Source organism: Phacochoerus africanus, chromosome 2 (assembly GCF_016906955.1).
Source record: "Phacochoerus africanus isolate WHEZ1 chromosome 2, ROS_Pafr_v1, whole genome shotgun sequence".
NCBI classification, from domain to species: domain Eukaryota; kingdom Metazoa; phylum Chordata; class Mammalia; order Artiodactyla; family Suidae; genus Phacochoerus; species Phacochoerus africanus.
This window is the reverse complement of record NC_062545.1, coordinates 149,884,939-149,906,334: the sequence shown is the minus strand read 5'-3', so window position 1 is coordinate 149,906,334 and position 21,396 is coordinate 149,884,939. Positions and strand designations below refer to the sequence as shown.

General features: G+C 47.8%; 1 protein-coding gene across 8 annotated transcripts in view; it reads right to left on the bottom strand.

Annotated features, from left to right (window-relative positions):
• MBP (myelin basic protein) overlaps window positions 1–21,396 on the bottom strand; it is a 117,324-nt gene that overhangs the window by 73,895 nt on the left and 22,033 nt on the right. For 7 of the 8 annotated variants that reach the window (XM_047766927.1, XM_047766925.1, XM_047766926.1 and 4 more), the window contains one exon: window positions 20,924–20,999. In XM_047766927.1, coding sequence (XP_047622883.1) covers window positions 20,924–20,974 — 51 coding nt within the window. In that variant the 5' untranslated portion in view covers window positions 20,975–20,999. Of the gene's footprint in view, window positions 1–20,923; window positions 21,000–21,157; window positions 21,183–21,396 lie in introns of those variants that run through there. The other variant, XM_047766923.1, reaches the window with a different exon arrangement.

Here is a 21,396-nt window from a genome sequence, read left to right as displayed (position 1 = left end):
AAAAAAAGAAGTGAGAATTGATTCTGAGAAATTTGCAACACTTAAAAAAAAAAAAAAAAAAGAGGAGTTCCCTTTGTGGCTCAGAGGAAACAAATCTGACTAGCATCTGTGAGGACACGGGTTCAATCCCGGGCCTCGCTCAGTGGGTTAAGGATCCAGTGTAGCCTTGAGCTGTGGTATAGGTCACAGACATGGCTTGGATCTTGCATGCTGTGGCTGTGGTCTACGCAAGTGGCTATAGCTCTGATTAGAACCCCTAGCCTGGGAACCCTCATATGCCACAGGTGCAACCCAAAAAAGACATTTCATGAGATGCCATAAAACAAGCAGAGCATCACAGATATAGACACAGGGAGGGTCTGGTTCTATGTCCTCAGGTCTGTTTCCACTCCCTCACCGAGTCCCATGTGAACCTTGGAGCAGGAGCTGAGGATGTGAAGAGGAACAGTACAGAGCAAGTCACATTGTTTAATTCCTAGGCTACTTAGCAAGCTAAATGGCAAGGGTTGGCACATGTTCCTTCTGCATCTTATGCTTGACTGGTGTTATCTTGAAAGGAGAAAAAGAGAGACGCAGCGGGGATTTCATCACAGTTTCTCCAGGACCACGCTCCTTCATCACACTTTGCACACACGTTTCAGCCTCATGGCCTCGCCTTACAGAACACGGGCTGACTGAATGCACAGTGATGTGGATACCAGTCCCCGCCCAGCCCTATAACCCTCACCTAGGTCCTATGTGAGTTTGGCCTGTGCTTCTCAGGGAAACACTCGTATCTTTGACCTTAGGTCACCATGGAGGAGACGTTACTAAAGGACAGACATTGGTTTTCCTTTACCTTTTGCCATATTCACTTTAGCCGATAGATTTCATCCACCCAGACATTTGCTGAAAATAGTTTGAGGGCATAGAATTAGTGACGTACATAGGCTGTTGTACCAAGTTGCTATTTGACTTTTTTTTTTTTTGGCTTTTTAGGGCCGCACCCGCAGCATATGGAGGTTCCCAGGAGAGGGATTGAATCGGAGCTACAGCTGCTGGCCTACACCACAGCCATAGCAACACAGGATCCAAGCCACATCTGCGACCTACAGCACAGCTCACGGCAACATTGGATTCTTAACTCACTGAACGAGGCCAGGGATCGAACCAGCAACCTCATAGTTCCTAGTCGGATTCGTTTTTATTGCGCCGCGAGAACTCCTTTTTTCTTTCTTTCTTTTTTTTTTTTTTTTTACTTTTAGGGCTGCACCTGAGGCATATGGAAGTTCCCAGGCTAGGAGTAGAATTGGATCTGCAGCTGCCTGCCTACACCACAGACACAACAACGCCAGATCCTTAACCCACTGAGTGAGACCAGGGATCAAAACCAAGTCCTCGGGGACACTAGTTGGGTTCCCTACCATTGAGCCATGATGGGAATTCCCCAAGTCGCTATTTGCACAAAAGCTGAAGATTGGGTCTCTGAGGCCCATTTCCCAGACTTCAATTCAGCTCTCCCACTTGCAAGACAGGTAACTTTGGGAAAACAACTGAAGTTCCCTCTGCTTTGTCTGCTTGAGGATGAAATGAATGTAGAACTCAGAGTTTTCTCACTGCCTGATCAGGCAATTCCTGTGAATTGAGGATATTTTTAATATTCTGGTTTCATCAGAGGAAGGTAAAGAGGTTTCGTGTAATTCTGGGGTGATGATTCTGAGCAAGTGACAGAAAGTGATGGCAACAAGCAAGCATCTTCATGCAGCTTCTGCTGGAGCCGCTGAGGTGACACACACTTTGTGACACAGGCCTCCTTCCCACTCATTTCTCCCTGGAGATGTCAACCCAGTGCCAGCATCAGAAGGCGGGTTGTCTTGCGGAGGCAGGGTGCCCTGACGGGAACCCGATGCATGGCATCCTGGGTGGCTGGGTTCCAGGAGGGCCGCCCTCGGTCGCCCCTGAGCTCCTGGCCCCACCCAGGACTTCCTGCAGCAGCATGTACTCAGGCGCTGGGGTTGTCAGGGCCCTCGTTTATTGGCCTTTCGGGAACGTGGCTCTGCCAGCAGAGAGATGAGCCACTGGGAGATTGGACCTTCCAGCAACACTGCGTTCTCAAGAACTGTGGAATCTCTCTACGGAGAACTCTCTTTCTTTTAAGAAGCAAAACCTTCCTGGAGCTCCTGCTGTGGAGCAGTGGGTTAAGAACCCTACTACAGAGGCTTGGATGGTTGCAGAGGTGCAGGTTGGATCCCTGGCCCTGCACAGTGGGTTAAAGGATCTGGCAGATCTGGTGTTGCCACAGTTGCGGCTTGGATTCCATTCCTGGCCCAGAAATACCTATATGCAGTGGGTGTGGCCATTAAAAAAAAAAGAAGAAGAAGAGAAGTAAAACATTCCTTTCACACCAGAATCAATTTGGGTGTGTACAGGCCAGCCATGTACACATTTAGCTTACATTCCTACGGCATCGTTCCCCAAGTAAATCTCAGCCGCCACCGAAATAGAAGAGGAGAAGCGATGAGAGAACCCTGGCCAGCCAGACGCTCAGCCTAGAGTGCAGCCACTTTGTGTGGAGTGAGCATCCATCCTACTGGTGTTTTATGTGGGGGGAAATCCTCCCTGGGGTTCCCTGGTGGCCCAGTGGTTAAGGACCGGGTGTGGTCACTCCTGTAGCACAGGTTCCATCTCTGGCCCAGGAACTTCCACATGCTATGAGTGCACCCGAAAAACAAATACATAAATAAAACAGGAAAAAAAAATCCTCCTATATGTTCTTGTTATTTAAATCTGTTGATAAACTTTGTTTGAAACCATAGTATTAAAAGTATCAGCACCAGAAAAATCGAGCGTGTGTACATGTACCTGTGTGTGCTTGTGTGTATGTGCCTGTGTATGTGTGGGTAAGCGTGTATTGTGTGTGTGAGAGATATAATAAAATACTTCTTATTACTTGGCACTTATTACTCAGTGTTTGGGGTTCATTTCTTAATTTTTTTTCTTAATTTTTTTTATTACTCAATGAATTTATTACATTTATAGTTGTACAATGATCATCACAATCCAATTTTATAGGATTTCCATCCCACAATTGGGGCTTGTTTCTTAAAATAAACAAGACTCATCGTCTTATTCTTGCTCGAGGCTGGATTTGGACAAGTAATATAAGATACTAGCAAAACACTGAAAGCTGATGGGATCAAAGTAAAGAATATGAAGAAAAATGAAAACCAGGGTCATATAAACTGGCTCATCTCAAAGGCATGACTCTTTTTATGCAGAATCAAAGCTGGATGGGGGTATTCATGCAAAGGGTGACTTTAGACCGTCTAGACCAGGGTTTCTAGGGAGGCATTCCTGGTATTGGGAGCTGGATAAGCCTCCTTGGGGGGGTGCTTAGCTGCCTCTTTGGCTTCTACCCATGAGATGCAAGGAGCCTCTGCAGCTGTGACAACAAGAAGTGTTTCCAGACATTGCCCAGTGTCCTGAGGGGAGAGGGGGCCATGGTTGAGAACCTCTGGTCTAGATGAAGAGAAAAAACAGAGGGAGTAGAAACCATGAATCTATTTCCTAAAATCATGGTGATAAGTTTTTCATAAAGCTACATTTTGAATCATCAAAATCCTACTTTTAAAGGGAAATCTGAGAGCAGGGACCACATGACAAGGATTAGAGACCAAAGGTGAGAATTAGATTCAGTTTAGTCATTAAAGCAAATGTTGCCTAAGTAATGGTTTCTTAGATGTGACATTAAAAGCACAAGCAATGAAAGAAATAATGGATAAACCAGACTTTGTCAAAGTTTAAAACTTCTGTGCTGCAAACAGTACCATCAAGAGAGTGAGACAACAATCCAAAGAATGGGAGTAAATTTTTGGAAATCATTTATCTGATAAGAGTCTAGTGTCTGGGGAGTTCCCGTCATGGCGCAGTGGTTAACAAATCCGACTAGGAACCATGAGGTTGCAGGTTCGATCTCTGCCCTTGCTCAGTGGGTTAATGATCCGGCGTTGCCGTGAGCTGTGGTGTAGGTTGCAGACGTGGCTTGGATCCCGCATTGCTGTGGCTCTGGCGTAGGCTGGCAGCTACAGCTCTGATTAGACCCCTAGCCTGGGAACCTCCATATGCCATGGGAGCAGCCCAAGAAATGGCAAAAAGACCAAAAAAAAAAAAAAAAAGAAAGAGTCTAGTGTCTGGAATATACAAAGAGTTCCTAGAACTCAACAACAAAAAGAAAAACCACCCATTTTTAAAAAATGGGTAAAGGATCTGAATAGACATTTCTAGAAAGAAGGCATACAAATGGCCAAGAAGCACATAAAAAAGATGCTCAACATCACTATCCACTAAGGAAGTGCAAATCAAAACCACATGATATGGCTTCATACACACTAGAATGAATACAATCAAAAAGACTGGAGTTCCCGTCGTGGCGCAGTGGTTAACAAATCCGACTAGGAACCATGAGGTTGCGGGTTTGGTCCCTGCCCTTGCTCAGTGGGTTAAGGATCCGGCGTTGCCGTGAGCTGTGGTGTAGGTTGCAGACGCGGCTCGGATCCTGCGTTGCTGTGGCTCTGGCATAGGCTGGCGGCCACAGCTCCGATTAGACCCCTAGCCTGGGAACCTCCATATGCTGCGGAGCGGCCCAAGAAATAGCAAAAAGACAAAAAAAAAAAAAGACTGACAACTGTAATTGCAGGTGAGGATGTGGAGATATCAAAACCCTCCTACATGCTAATAAAATGGTACAACCACTGTGAAAAAGAGTTTGATGGTCCCTCAAGCACTAAGTCACCATTTGACTTAGCAGATGATCCTCATCTGCTAAGAGGAATGATAACATATGTTCACATAAAAACTTGTCCGTGAGGTTTTTTTCTTTTTGTCTTTTATTTTAGGGCCACACCCAGCATATGGAGGTTCCCAGGTTAGGGGTCTAATCGGAGCTGTAGCCATCAGCCACAGTCACAGCCACATCAGATCTGAGCTGAATCTGCACACGGCAGCTCACGGCAACACCAGATCCTCAACCCACTGATCGAGGACAAGGATCGAACCCGCAACCTCATGGTTCCTAATCAGATTCGTTTCCGCTGCACCATGATGGGAACTCCATGAGTTTTTCTTTACAGCAGTATTATTTATAATAGCCCAGTGATGAAAATAACCCAACTGCCCATCAGTGAATAAATGGATACACAAAATGTGGTACATCATGCAAAGGGTTATTTGGTCTTGAAAAGGAATGGTGCACTAACACAGGCTCAACATGGACAAACATTGAAAACATAGTACGTGAAAGAAACTGGACAGAAAAGGCCACATACGGAGTTCCCATTGTGGCTCAGCTATAACCCAACTAATACACATGAGGATGGGGTTCCATCCCTAGCCTCGATCAGTGGGTTAAAGATTCGGCATTCCTGTGAGCTCTAGCATAGGTCGAAAATTCGGCTAGGATCTGGCATTGTTGTAGCTGTGGTGTAGGCCAACAGCTGCAGCTTCGATTCCATCCCTAGCCTGGGAACTTCCATATGCAGTGGGTTCGGCCCTAAAAAGACAAAAATAAAGAAAAGAAGGAGTTCCCATTGTAGCACAGCGGAAATGAATCCAACTAGGAACCGTGAGGTTGTGGGTTTGATCTCGGGCCTCGCTCAGTGGGTTAAGGATCCGGTGCTGCCGTGAGCTGTGGTGTAGGTGGCAGACGAAGTTCGGATCTGCCGTTGCTGTGGCTGTGGTGTGGGCTGGCGGCTACAGCTCCGATTAGACCCCTAGCCTGGGAGCCTCACTATGTAGTGGGTGCAGCCCTAAAAAGACAAAAAGACAAAAAAAAATAAAAATTAAAAAAAAAAGAAAAGGCCACATATGATATGATTACATTCATATAGGGAATGTCCAGAATTGGGAGATCCAGAGACAGAAAGCAAATTGAAGGTTGCTTGGGGGTGGGGGCTGGGAACCTGGGAAGGGAGGTGACAGGTCAAAAGTTTAAGTTCCTTTCTGAGGGGATGAAATGTTCTGAATGAAATGCAGAAAGTCAAATGTTGTGTTGTTCCCACATAGCTATGACTACACTTTAAAAAGCCCCGAATTGTTATCTGTTATGTGGGTGAATAATATGGTATATGAATCACATCTGAATAAAGATATCTAAACAATCATAAATGCTTAGTTTGCAGATAGCCAAGAGGAAGTGACATAGCTTTACTAAAAGGTATCTGGAACTAGATGTTTGTGGTACCTATGAAGTCATTATCTTGGATTAGGAGATGGTCCTCTGACTACTTAAGTTTCAAAGCCACACTCCCTGGAAGACCATTTTGTAGTGTAATTAAGATTGCAGTGTTCTTTTGGGAGTTCCCGTCGTGGCGCAGTGCTTAACGAATCCGACTAGGAGCCATGAGGTTGTGGGTTCCATCCCTGGCCTTGCTCAGTGGGTTAAGGATCCATTGTTGCCATGAGCTGTGGTGTAGGTCGAAGACGCAGCTTGGATCCCGCATTGCTGTGGCTGTGGTGTAGGCTGGTGGCTACAGCTCCGATTCGACCCCTAGCCTGGGAACCTCCATATGCCATGGAGCGGCCCAAGAAATGGCAAAAAGACAATAAAATAAAATAAAAATATTAAAAAAAGATCGCAGTGTTTTTTAAATAATGAATGCAAAGAAACACGCTCACAACTTTATTTAAACACTGGCTTGTAGAAGTCACAGCAAGGTAAGTATTAACTAGTGTCACAGTGAAACTGTTTATGGAGGCCTGTTATGTAAGTGGATATTCTAACTGCTATTTTAGGGACACAGATATCCTGCTATTCATTCCTCGAAGCTATTGCTCTGTCAGCTGGTTACATGGAATAAGCAGGTCAGGGCAGAAGGATGGCTGCAGGGATGGGGGAGAGAGCAAGACAGGCTTTATTCAGTGCAGTCCTTTTACTGAAAGCGTCTGATGGTTGAGCAAATTGAAAGTTTAATTAAAATGCACTTCAAGCTAATTCACAGAAGGGCATCGACTCAGTTCGAAAGGATATTCTACATTGCTGAAAACAGAATAAGGCAATGGAAAACTCTGCTTTTCTTAATTTGAAGGTGAATACATTTTCTATAATATTATATAATAAAAACCTCTCCTACTTAATTTCTCTGAGCATTATCACCGTATGCCTACACATGGGTATTTAATTGCTTCCTGTGGTGTGGACAGGGTCAAGGGTGAAAGTCTAATATTTGAAAATATATCTTAGCTCAAAGGACAAACGCATTGATAGATCAGACTGTGACCGTTGTTCTGAACATATACCTTGGCTCTGCCAATCTCTTTCACGTTCTTTGTTTCCTCCTTCACTGTAAGGTGGGCATAAGGATTCCGTCTGTCTCATGGGCTTATTCTGAAAACTGAATCAGTTCATAATGACTGTAATGACTGTACCAGCATCTGGGTCTCAGCTGCCCTGGTCACTGATGGACACCACGCTGTTTATGTACCTGCGTTCTGGTTCCCTTGTTCTAAAGGAACAAACTCATAACACAAAAGAGAATAACCTCTTGCCTCTGCAGGTGCCCTTCTTCAAAGCTGAGTTCTGTATCCCTATGACCACTGGGGTGAACCACCAGAACAGAAAACCTGCTCGAATTCGCTCCAAGACCTGGAGAAACAATCAGGCCAAAGCTGGTTTCCACCCATTCAACACCAGGATGAGTCACCTGAACTTGACTGAGAAATGAAGTGATTCTCAAGAATTTCATACATACAGTGCTGACAGACACCAATCACCAAGATCAACACGAACAATTCCTCACTCTGTCAAGAGTGTGGACGTGACATTCTCTGCAAAGGCCCAATAGGGGAAATGTTGTTTTTCAGGCCACAGACTGTCTTTTTTTTTCTTTGTACAGCTGCACCTGCCACATGTGGAAGCTCCTGGACTAGGGGTCGAAATAGAGCTGCAGCTGCTGACCTAGGCCACAGCCACAGCAGCTCGGGATCTGAGTCACATCTGTGACCTACACCACAGCTCGCAGCAACCTTGGATCCTTATGGAACCTGCATTCTTACCGAGACTATTTTGGGTTCTTAACCCACTGAGCTGCAATAGGAACTCCTGCAGACTTTCTCTTGTTTCATAATTTAAAATAAAATCAAGTCAGAGTATAGTTAGGAGAAGACAGAAGTATTTTATTTCAATTAATCTAGGAATTTTATTGTAGAAACAGACTCACATCACAGGAAAGCTATGTTGACTTTTGTTTACAGTCTTGATCTTTGAGGTTAGGCCAGGGAAAATTCTTTAACCCTTATTTATAGACGACATTTGAATTGGTTTTTTTTTTGACGCAGTCATATATATACATATTCTTTTTCTCACATTATCCTCCATCATGTTCCATCACAAGTGACTAGATATAGTTCCCTGTGCTATACAGGAGGATAACAAAAGCATTCTGAGGAGTTCCCGTCATGGTGCAGCTGAAACAAATCCAACCAGGAGCCATGAGGTTTCAGGTTCCATCCCTAGCCTCACTCAGTGGGTTAAGGATCCGGCATTGCCATGAGATGTGGTGTAGGTTGCAGACGTGGCTCAGATCCTGTGTTGTTGTGGCTGTGGTGTAGGCTGGCAGCTGTGGCTCCAATTTGACCCCTAGCCTGGGAACCTCCCTATGGCACAGGTGTGGCCCTAAAAAGCAAAGAAAGAAAGAAAAAGAAAAAGTATTTTTGAAAATTATCCCTATTGAGTAAGTAACTCATTCTTACGGGTTACGTGGTAACTAAGTTGTCCGGGAAAGATGCAGATCAAACGATTTCTCTGTGTTATTCAGGAAACAATGCTTTTAGTTTAAGCACCATAGGAACCACGACGTAAAACAATCACACTCGGTTTCCTAGTTTTTAGGGCATGATCACATGCTCAAGAACGAAAACAAAACCAAAGATTGATTTTCTTTTAAACACTGAAGAGTTGGCAGGAAAGGCAAAAGACATATTGTTCCTAAAGAGAGTAACTAAATATTCTGTATTCGAACAACGGAATGAGAAGAGTCTCTGTATTAAGAATTGCTCATCAGGAGATCCCGCTATGGTGCAGCAGGTTAAGGATCCTGCAGCCTCTTGGTCACTGCTGAGGCATGGGTTCGATCCCCAACCCAGGGCAGCGGGTTAAGGATCTGGCGTTGCCACAGCTGCAGCGTAGGTCGCAGCTTTGGCTTGGATTCGATCCTGGGCCTGAGAACTTCCATATGCCACAGGGGCAACCAAAAAAAAAAAAAAAAAACACCACGGCTCATCAAAAAACAGTGTTACGAACTCCTGGAATATGCTACAAATACCATGTCATATTTCACTTTGCAAAACAATGCAATAAACCTCTTTTAAAAAGACTAAACTTGGGAGTTCCCATTGTGGCTCAGTGGTAACGAATCCGACTAGTATCCACAAGAATGCGGGCTGGATCCTTGGCCTTGATCAGTGGGTTAAAGGGCCTAGCATTGCTATGATCTGTGGTGTAGGCCAGCAGCTGTAGCTCTGACTTGACCCCTAGCCAGGGGAACTTCCATATGCCACGGTGTGGCCCTTAAAAAAAAAAAAAAAAAGATCAATTTGTCACAGAGTAGAACAGAATGGCCAAAAGAAGAAGTTCTATGGGAAGGTCCCCACCACCAGCTGGAAGAGGCAGGAAGAACCCTTCTCTGGAGTTTTCGGAGGGAGCCCAGCCCAGCCAACACCTGATTTTGGACTTCCAGCCTTCAGAACTGTGAGAAAATGAGTTTGTGTTGCTTTAGGCCACTTCATGTGTGATGCTCTTGGAAGCTGCACTATTTTTCAGGGTGGACATTACCACCTCACTGTGCCTCCCAGGAATAATTTCCTCATGGCCTGAGAGCACGGATGCAGCTTCTAGAGTCTAGCTGCAGCACCTGCCTGAAACACACCAGCAGCTGATAACTGTAAGATCAGTCCAGGCCCCCAGCCCTTATGCCCAACCCTGGACACATCCACCTGCAGCTCAGGGTCAGTCTCACATTGCTGGGGCGGCTGCCTTGGCTGGGTCTCTGGCGTCCACTTTACAGCCAGGAGTTTCCTTCTAGACACAACATCACGGCCCGCACTTCCAGGCCTCAGCAAGTGACCTGAAACATGAGCTGCGACTTTCCTGCAGTAGTTGAACCCAAGGCAGGGCTTCCTGGGTGGGAATCTGGCTGTCCTACTGTCTGTCTCCACTGGTCAAGGGGCCTTTGCTGCTGGAAGCGAGGGTGCAAACCTGGGCATCAGATCTTAAAGCTCGAGGCTGAGATGAGCCACTTTCCTCCTTTTCCAAGCAAAACCACATTTAGCAGAGCAGGCGGCTCCCCCTACCCTTGGTGACTGGTCCCTATCATGGTACCATTGGCATCAGTTGACCAATGTGCTCCAAGGTCAAAAGCAGAACCTGAACCTAATACAACATTGTAAACGAACCATACCTCAATAAAATTTAAAATAAAAATAAACATCCTCCCCTAAAAAAGCAGAACAGCTGCGATTGGATTCCACGCCCCTGCCAGCCATGCTCCCTGCCCAGCTCCTCGTTACCACACAGCTTTTCAAGGAGGCTCGTGCCCTTGTCCCATTCTCTCTGGAGCTTGTACCAGTCGGGTCTCGCTGCCATCAGGCCGCCAGAGCATCTCTAGCTCAGGGCAGCAATGACCCCCAGGCTGATCCATCCAGTGGACCAGCCTCTGTCCTTTCCTGACTGGACCCGTGAAATGCTTCTAACACTCCCTCCCGGACCTGATAACTCACGTCCATCCTCCCACCTCACAGCTGAAGCATCTTGGTCTCGCTGGCAAGTGCCCGTCACCTTCCAGGTCCCAAATGTTTGGGTCTGGGGCTCAGCCTTGGACACTTCTCTAAACCTGTTTCCTTAACTGATCTGAAAGGAATGTGTTTGCGTTTCCTTGTGAGGTGCACACCCAAGGGGCACCTCAAACTCACAGTGATTTTCACCCATTCCTCTGCCCAGGCGTCCCTCACCTTGTGTCCTCACCTGTACACAGGTGCACTCACCTGTACACAGGTGCACACTGGTGGCCAGGCCCCAACCCTCCACTTGCCCTTCACTCCCTTTCTCTCTCTGACATCTGGTTCAAGAGTAAATCCTATTGGCTCTCGCTTCACAGGTAACTGTTATGTGACCTTCCTCAAGGCACCTACCAGGTACCTGGGCCAGGTATGGTCATTTCTCAGAAGGATAGTTCCTGACTTCATAACGGCTCTAGGCCTTTCCCTGCCCCTCTGGCATCGCACGTGGCCTCCTACCATCTCCCGATGCACCAAGGATGCCTTCCTGTGATGTTCTGCCCCCAGAGAGCCTGTCTTCACTTTCCTGGCCTTTGCTCGATGTTGCCTCAATATGACGGCCCTTACCCCTGCCCTGCCCTCAGCCCTGCCCCCAACCCTGCGAATGTCTTCTAAGCCCAACCACCATCTGAATCACCTACGTGCATGCTGATTCGTCTATCATCTGTCTCTCCACTTCAAACATGGGCTTGGCGTGGGCAGAGTCACCGCCAAAGGGCCCTGGTGAGCAGACATGACCTGTGGAACTGGCTTTGACTTCCTATTACTAAGACGTTTTCCTGGGCTTCTGGTTCCTGGGAGACACCTGCATCCTGGAGAAGGAGGTGCAATGGGATGTGACTGTACATTAACAAGTTGGCTCTGGGTGGCTTTGGTTTTTACTTAAAGGAGGCGATTTGCGGGGGATGCATTTGAAAAAGCAGCCTCCTTCCCTGCAGGTATTTCCAGCAGAGGTAATGGCCCCAGTGTGGACTGACGTTTGCTACCCAGACCAACTTGGACGCCATGCACTGAGCAAACACCTGGTGGTATCTGCTGACGCTATGGCTGTATTGGACCCTGCAGCCCCCGGTGGTGTAGTCATTGGTGGGTAGTCCTGGATCCCACAGGGATTGCCTTCTAGGTTGGGAAGGCAAAGCCAGCCAGAGAAATAAAATGAGCCTGACAGCTGGGGCAGGAGTGCAGCTCCAGGAGAGTAACACAGTGCAGCTGGAAGATGGGCCAGGCAGCGCAGGCAGAGGAAGTGGGCAGGAGGACAGTGGCTAGGCTGGGCCGTGCAGGGTGGGTGGGGCAGTGTCGGACTGTCCCAGCAAGGTTAGGCCTCAGACTGAGTTCCCAAAGAGGTACATTCCTACCGACACACTTGAAAACAATGTTTAAACTTGCCCTTGACTTTTATTTATTTATTTATTTATTTATTTATTTATTTATTTATTTATCTTTTTGCCATTTCTTGGGCCGCTCCCTCGGCATATGGAGGTTCCCAGGCTAGGGGTCCAGTCGGAGCCATGGCCACCGGCCTGTGCCAGAGCCACAGCAACGCGGGATCGGAGCCGCGTCTGCAACCTACACCGCAGCTCACGGCAACACCGGATCGTTAACCCACTAAGCAAGGGCAGGGAACGAACCCGCAACCTCATGGTTCCTAGTCGGATTGGTTAACCACTGCGCCACGACGGGAACTCCGCCCTTGACTTTTAAATTTCAAGATGTTGGTATTTTGTTACGTGACTTAAACACAAGTCTGAGAAGGACAGTGTGAACAGCCCATGTGACAGCCTGTCTTGCAGTCACCCTCAGTCATCACGGGGTAATTAATGTAATTACCAAGTTGCCTTATTCATGGCTGTATGGCTTGTGTTTGTTTGTTGTTTGTTTTGGCTTCTAGAGCCTCACCTGTGGCATGTGGAAGTTCCCAGGCCAGGGGTCGAATCAGAGCTACATCTGCCGGCCTACATCACAGCCACAGCCATAGCAATGTGGGGTCCGAGCCGCATCTGTGACCTACACCACAGTTCCCAGCAACGCCGGATCCTTAACCCACTGAGCAAGGCCAGGGATCGAACACACATCCTCAAGGATACTATGACCGGTTTGCTATAGCTGAGCCACGACAGGAACTTGTGTTTGGTCATATATGACTTTGCTAAAGCACAACTTAGGACATTAAATAACAGTCTGTTTTGCAAGGACCAAAAGCCACAGAAACAATTACCTATTTGGTGTAGACTTTTGTTTACCTGTATAATTAAACTAACGAAGGCACCAGATCTCAGTTAGGAGGGTGGGCTGGTAGAACTACTAAAACTTGGAGCCTGGGCTGAGGCTGAGGTGTTCACACAGCTGTCCTGGGCATTTTGCAGTATGGGGGGCTGGCGGGTGAGGGAAATGCCACGCACAGACAAACACACACTCACCAACACAGAAAGAAAACATTCACAAGTGTATTCCAGCTCACAAAATGTCTCACTTCCAAATTGAAACAGTTTTATTGCCACACGGCCAAAGTAATGAGAAAAGAAAGGAAGTATCATTTTGAAGCCTGAATTTTTAGGTTTCATGTCATTTAAGGGTTTTATTAAATATGAAACTAGTTCTTCCTTAACAACAAAGCAAACAGAGTTTTCACATGAAAGGACATGCTTTTCACTGCCAGAGTCTGAAATAAACCTGTCTTCAAAGATAAAATTACACAGTGGCCTTTCTGAAATTACCTGGCACGGATAAGAAATGTCAGCTCAGGGAGCCTCCTGAGAGCACAGTGAGCAGGAGCCCTAAAAACCACTGTTTGGAGGTGAAAACTATCTTCCATCCAAACTTTCCCCCAGACCATCAACCCGGACCACCGACGGTGCTGCGAGGAGGTCTAACTCAGTCACCCTCTCGAAAGGAGAGGTGCCATCTAACACTTCATCCCAGTCACTAAGAATTCACAAAAGCACATCTGTGATGCATGCCGCTGGTGGAATTATGTTCTCAGCCCAGGGTAAATCCCAAACTGAGCCTGAAAACCATTTCCCCGAGTATATCCATTGCAAGCTCAAATATTGTCACAACTTTTAAAACAAACAAACAAACAAACCAAAAAACCACACCCACACCCCCACACCCTATGCAATGACATCAGCGCTGCCTCTGCTAGTTCTGTGCAGGTTTTGGATGGAAGGCCAACCTCTCTGACTGCCCCCCCACCCCGGCCTGTCAACTCTCATAAGATGGTTTAGCGTTACAGACGCCAGGACAGAGGTATTAGGGGCTATCACAGGGACGGAGGAGGAACAAGGAAGGAAGGATTTATGAGTCCAGCTGAAAACATGATGATGAACAGGTCCATCCCCGGGACAGCAGCTTCTGATTCCACGTGATCAGCTGCCTGAGGCGCAAGAACATGATGGAGAGGATGGAGGTTTGTTTGTGGGCAGCTGAACATCCAAAAGGCATCCGCTCGGGGACATATTCTGCTGTTGCTGTAGTGTTACCCAGGAAATGACTTTACTGTCGTGTCATTTATACGTAACGACCAGTGCTAAACAGTTCACTTATATTTAATGACTTTTATGGTCCAGAGTCAGCTGCTTGCAGATTTGGTCAGTTTCTGATAAAAACAAAGTTTGCAAACTAAGTCCCAACCCGAATAAGCTCTATAATTGGGTGAAAAACCCAGAAGATGTACATCTCACAGGAGTCCTAACCTCTAAGCCGGAGGCCTCCGGGTCCCCGGAGATGGCTGGGGGCCCCTCCCAACCTCAGCCTCAGCCCCAAGGTCTCTAGGCCTTGGCTTGGCTGTCCCTGAATGTTAAGGAAACAGGTGTGAGCCAGGAAGGGGCCCCAGGCACTGACTGGGGGCTGGACCTGTGGCCAGGGACGGGGTGCAGTAAAGCCGGGGAGGAGGGAGTGGCCAAGTTCATAAGTCATGGGCTGGTGTGCTGCCTGCCAGCTACTTTTATGTTGCCTGGGGCATCACTGCATAATTGCCCCATTATTTTTATTAAGGGTTGGTGAGGGGGTGGTTTGCTTGCTAATTACACCTTATGTCTAACAGTCACATCTGGGCTTGGGAGGCCTGCTGCCGCCTGGCTGACAAAGGTGTGAATGTTCTCAGTTTATCGGAGGGAAAAAGATGCCCACTCACACTCCTTAAAAATCAGAATCAACCTCTAGGGTCATGTTTTCTGCAGAAAATTGTAATGAGAGTTTTTCTCTTTAGTCCCTGAATGTCAAGAGCAAAGTCCTGGCTGATTCAACACATTCAAGGACCTGCTGTCAAGGAAAAGCTTAGCAGGGCTGTGCTCTTGTGTCCCTGAGAAGGGCTACATCTGGAACTGGAATTCGTCACCATCCCCCCCGGGACTGCAGTGCTCCCGTGGGGCACAGATGCTGGCTGGCAGGACGGAGCCTGCACCCGCCCCCCACACCCCCGCTTCAGAGGCAGCCCTGGGTTCTTAAACCCCTCGGTTTTACAAACCAACCTGGAAGGGGGTGTATAACTTTATGTTCTTGCGGCTCATCCTGAATTCAGATGAAGATCCCATCTTGAGATCCCACACCTGTGACCAGAGGTGGTTGACACCTCACAGATCTCCGAAAGCATCTTGAAAAGCAGGCATTTTCTACACTCTTTTATTTGTCTTTTCAGGAGCTCACTGACATTCTGGAGGCAAGTCAGGATGCATGCATGAAATGCAGAAGTGGTTACAGAAGTGGCTGCTGCTTTCACTGCGTGTTTCTGACCTTCTGTGGCAGGTGCTGTGAGCAGGTGGCCCACGTCGGAGGGAGAGGTTAGTCAACAGGTGCTGTGAGATTCCCCCGGGGTTAAGGAGGGCCTGTGAGCAGCCCCTCAGTCTGCTGAGCCCACAGCCCACCATGCTGTCCACCTGCCTCTGGTATTTTCACAGGACTTTACCCTCTGACATTGATGTTCGCTTTTGTAGGAACTCGTGTGACTTTGAGGTGAAGACCCCAATTTTTGTCATTGACAAAAAGGAGCTGGTGCCTACTTGGCAGGGTCTGGAGACCTTGGAACTAGACACCTGAAGCAATCCAGCAGGAATTCACTGACACCCCCGAAACACAGAGCTCTTTAAATTATTTACAAATAAGCTATGTTACAGGTTTGGTCCTTCAGTCGTACCAACCACATTTCACATGCTTCTCAGCCATCTGTGTCTGTGACTGTCCCATTGGATGGCAGGGACACAGGGCAGGTGGTCCTACCAGAGGAGCTGTGGTGGCAGGGGGTCTGCAGAGCGAGGAAACAAGGTGGCAGCTATTGGTACAGCTACCACCTACCACCTGAAGACAGCTTAAAGTTCTCCAATTGAGGTGTAGAGGAATTCTCTGTGGGGGTGTGTGAGAGATGGAAACAGAGACAGGGAGATGGGAGAGAGAGAGAGAGAGAGATGGGGATGGGAAGAGAGAGAAGAAGAGTGGGAAAGGCCTCTGAGATTGCTGGAGACAGGTACAAGAGAAAGTGTGCCTGCACCTTGAAATCTAAGACTTTACTAGATGATGCCTTAGTTTTTCTGTGTATCTGAGGGTCAGACTAGCTTGGTAAGTGTCTGAAGGGAAATTCCTTCTACTTTTCAGCCCCCTAAACTGTTAAACATATACTATTTGATTAACTTAAGAACTCCTTGAGTTCTCCAGAAAAAAAACTGTTTATGTGATGTGCCCAAGACAGTAGAATTATGTGTGTGTGGGTCTAGCAACTGCCAACACCCCATATCATATCAGTATTGTTTCAGTTGAATTCCCAGCTCAGAGGCACCACAGCTCCATCTCATGGGTCTGGGTGACCGGATGGAAGTGGTTTCTTAGCAAACCCTCTTCCCGTCCTGTGAAGTAGCCATGCTGACAGCAGTGGGTTCTAACAAAGAACCACAGGAGGGAGCAGGGCTCACCTGTGCAGTTCTCCTGAGCTCGGGAATGGACCACACCTGCCCTGGGCTGGGGCCCTCAGGGGAACCCAAGGCACCTGGTCTGGAGCTGGCTGTGTGTGGGGCGCACTGGACACCCCCATGGGCTGTGCACTCAGGACCCCAGCAGCAGCCCTGGGCCCTGGTGGGGGTGGAGGACACACGTGTCTGTGAGCAGAGCCCTCCAGGCATTTAATTTCCACGTGGAAAAGAACTGGCAGCTACTGATGCTTTAGGTAGAAGGATTTCTTATTCCTGAGGCTGGTGTGGCAGGAACAGGGCTTCCTGAACACTCCACACCAGGGATGGGATGATGGGGAACAAAATGAGGATTAACCCTGGTGGGGGGAGAAGCCTGCTCCATGACTGGATGGCATTTGTTCAGAAGGAAATGTATTTTCCCATCAAATCTACATGTCTCATCTCCATGGTGGGAAGGGCTGAGCTGCTCCGTGCCTCTGTGTGTATCTGCAAAGCAAACTCTCACTTCTCCCAGTGACGTTCGCACGGTGTCTCCAAGTCTCATCAGAGAGTGGGTTTGATGATTAAATTCGAGAATGGCTTCCCCAGGGGCGTGATTGCCCCAGGAGAGGCAGAGGCAGCCAGCAAGCATTGGGCTTTGAAGAGCAGCTTAAGTAGCTCATCTGTTTAACTGGAGATGCCAAACAAAAACAAATTATTGTGAAATTCAGACATGAATCTAAGTTCTGCAAAAGCTCTCAGACTTGGTTTTTCAGCGTGGTATCTTTTCTTATGCTAATTAAATAGAAAACTCTAGAAATTGGGCACCTTTGGAGAATATCCGTGAGCCAGATGTTCAGAGATGGGTATAGAGGTGAGCTTTTTCTGCACCACCCACAGGTGAGAAGCAGGCTGTCCAAATTATGATTGTTAGATTTTCAAACATTGTAGTAAGGACTGGTGTCCTCAAAAGAAGAGAGCAGGACACAGACACACACAGAGGGGCGACCCTGTGAGGACACGGGAGGAGACGGCCATCTGTACACCCAGGAGAGATGCCTCCGGAGGGACCCACCCTGCTGACACCTTGACCTCAGACATCCAGGCTCCAGGATGGAGAGCGAAAAAGTGTCTATCGTGAAGCCATTTGGGTTGTGGTGCATGGTCACAGCAGCCACACAACCTCGGCGGGAACACCTGGGGCACGGCAGTGAGAACGTCAGTATCCACAGAGCAGCTGGTTTATCTGACATGGAATCATCAGAAAACCACAAAGAGCAAACCCACAGGACAGAGGCTGCTAGCAGTCAGAGCGAGGCTAGAAATAAAGGGCCAGAGCAGCCTCCATCACTGGTGGTCCCCGTCCTAGGTTTGGCTGATCCAGCTCCTTTCCTGAGCAGACAAGAGGGAATGACCACTGCCCCCCGGGGGCCAGTGGAGCCAGGAGTCTGTCTGGTCCACCTGCACCATGGCCACCTGTTCCAAGGACTGCACAGGCACAGCCCACCTGGGGCGGGGGCTCTATTTCTAGCTCGTGGAACCGGTTCTCCTGCTGGAGCCTCTGCAGGCGGGGCTACTGAGAACCATGTGTTCCTCTGGACACGGCAGCAGGGACATGTCCTTCCCCAGTTCTTCCAAAGGACCTCGTGGAAATGTATCACCTGACCAAGGGCTGGAGAATCAGTGACCTGGGGCTTTCTGGAACCAAATCCGCCAGGACACGGATCAAAGGCTGAGAGGTCTCTTCATCTCTGAGCAGAAGAACCTCCCCGGATGCTTTCTGTCTCCCTCGTGGACCAGATTCGCTGTACACACTCTGCTCTCTGACAGGGCCACCAGGATGGGCTCACAACCACATAGCCGCCTGGACCACCCTGCCCCCTGGGCTTGTTATGTATCAACATGAGAGGCTGGAGCAGCAACTCGGTTTTTTCACCCCTCAGGGAAACTGCAGGGCCACCTCTTCTGCCATGTGATCCCTCTTCCCTCCTAAAGCCTCTTCTTCAAGAGGACAGAGAGCCAGGGGGCAAACAGTGGGTGTCATGGGGAAAGACCTGAGCTGGGGCCCTGTATTCCTGGTGGGGAGTGACCGCAGCTCCTCCCCCAGCCTGGCTGAGAAGGGGGCACTGGCCGAGCAAGAAGTCGGGACTTAGGACCACTGCCTTCCACACCTGCCGAGGGGCTCCAGGTCCCAGGAAGGCAGCAAAGGAAGGGCTGATGGTGGAGGAGATGTGAGTGGGGAGCAGAGGGGGAAGGAAAGAGGCCAGAGCTGGGGGGCTGTGTGGATGACTGCTCCCTGCACCTTCCCTCCCTGCTAACAGGTCAACAACCAGCTCCCGGGGAGAGACAAACACTTTCTGTCAACTCTCTCCTCAGTGAAACAAAAAACAAAAACCAAAAACTCCTAGAATGACAATAGAAACACCCAGATTGGTAAAGAGCAGGGGAAGACCATGTCACTCTTTTTTTGGTTTAAGTTTAAACTCTTTGTAACACCACAGAGCTCTCCCTCTAGAAGGCTTCAGATAGTTTCTATCAGGTTACAAAAAATTTAAAGAGCCAGACACCAGAAACTAACACAGCATTGCAAGTCAACTATACTTCAATAAATTGAAAGAAAGAAAGAGAGAGAGAAAGAAAGAAAGAAAGAAAAAGAAAGGAAGGAAGGAAGGAAAGAGCCCTTACGTGTACACCTGCCTATAGGAACAACTGATCTTAAACGCTCCATTTATTTGTTTTAAATCATCAGGAAGTTAGAATTGGATTTCAGAACACAAAAGCCTAAGTATGGGCTTTACTGTTGCTAACAACCTGACTTGGGTAAAAATAAACAAATGAGAAATAGGTTTGGGTGTTTTACGATGTTCATCGACAGGAAAGAGCCTGAAAGCCACAGAGAGGTTTTTAGAAGCGGAGTTGCAAATCAGTCGCCCTGTGCCTTAAAACACCCCGTCCTAACAGGATGGCGCTCTTTTCCACTTTCATTTTCAGCTGAGACGATTTCCTCCTGGTGCAGACACTGCCCAGACCCACGGTCTTTATGTCACCAAACACATTCAGAATTACGTTTATCTTAACAAGGAGATTATCAGAACTACAGCTCATGTGTGAGCTATGCAAAATGACATGCGATTTCCCATTCAGTGTTCACCAGAATCATTTACACATTTATAAAATTCACCCCCCTTTCAAAGGGAGGGGAGAATTCCAAATCAATAACATTACAAACATGTAAATCCCTTCTGGTTGACCTTGAGTCAGGAATCATTAGCACAGAAACAACATGACACTATTTTAGATAAAACAATGTTTTCTCTCAAGTGTTTAAAACACTTTTAAGATAAAATGTGAACAAAGACAGCAAGCAATCACTTATTTACTTTACACGGATGGCTTGAAAACAAATTATGGAAAATTGCCCACTTGGCTGATACAGAAATTGAGTCTAAGTAGAGATCAGAGAGGGATCATGAACTGCAAAGTTCATGATTATAAATAAAACCTGTACCACAGAACCTTGGCAAAGAGGTCCTGGGGCTCCGATTTATTGTAATTCACTCCTGCACTTCTGTGTGAGGATGGGGTGGTGGGGGCTTCTAGCTTCAGCATCAAGACATTCCAGTGAACTGTCATTTATCATGAGTTAACCAAAGAAATGGACTAATCAAACTTTCCTCCTACAAACTGGGGTGTATTTGCACACAGATCAGGCTTATTTCCTCATGATCTGAAATGATTTCTTGGTGGACAGAGGGGGGGCCAGCAGGTGGCCCTTGGGATGCGCCATCTGTTTGAGTGGCCTGGGGGACACAGCTGAGAGCCTTGTCCCCTGGGGGCAGTGAGAGGTGATGCAGAGCCATGAGCACACGGGGAGGCTGATGTCTGTGGAAAATGGCAAATTTGAAGCCAGAAACACGCAGAAGATGCATCTGAATAGCTGGAGGGACTCGGATCATTTGTACTTTTCCTGTTTGCTCACCTGTATTTTCCAAACACCCTATGGTAAAGGTGTAGAAAGGATGTGGGGGCAGATGCTTCTGGACAAGCCAGTCACAGTGAGACTACAGGAGGTCTGGGGTCCTGGCTGAGGAATTCGGGTCTTGGTCTGTGTGCTGAGGACACATGTTCTAAGCCCTAGAAGTTTCTAAGATGGGAGGATAACAAGCCAATAGCTGCAGCCAGAACCTGGCAGCCACAGGATACATGAGGAGGAGGGCTTGTGCTTTTGAAGATTTTCTTACCTTATTTCCCTTCTCTGCACTTAACTCTCGCTTCGCTGCATGGTTCCCCATCCTTAGCCGACAGGGTCTTCAGACGCTGAAAGAGAAAGACAGGGCATTAGTCTTAAAATGGGGGTTTTCAGAGTTTTCTACATGGGTTTTCGATCAGAGCAGCAATCCTGTTCCACATACTCTACACATTTCTGAGAAAAGAAAATGAAGGCCCCCGATCTCAGGAGGCGCCCACGGCCTCACCAGTGAGCGCCAGTGTCTTCTGATCCCCGGCAAAAGGCCAGAAAGCAGGACGGCGGCCCAACCTCGAGTGCTGTCCGTGTTTCCTCATCTATAATGAAGGTCAGCGCATCTCCTGAGACCTCACAGACTCTACACAAGTCTGGATGAATAAGGGGTTACACCTCATGTCCAGGTAACATCATGAGAGGAAGAGAGATGCGGAAAAGTGTGGACATGCCTAAAAATAAAGATAACAGGCT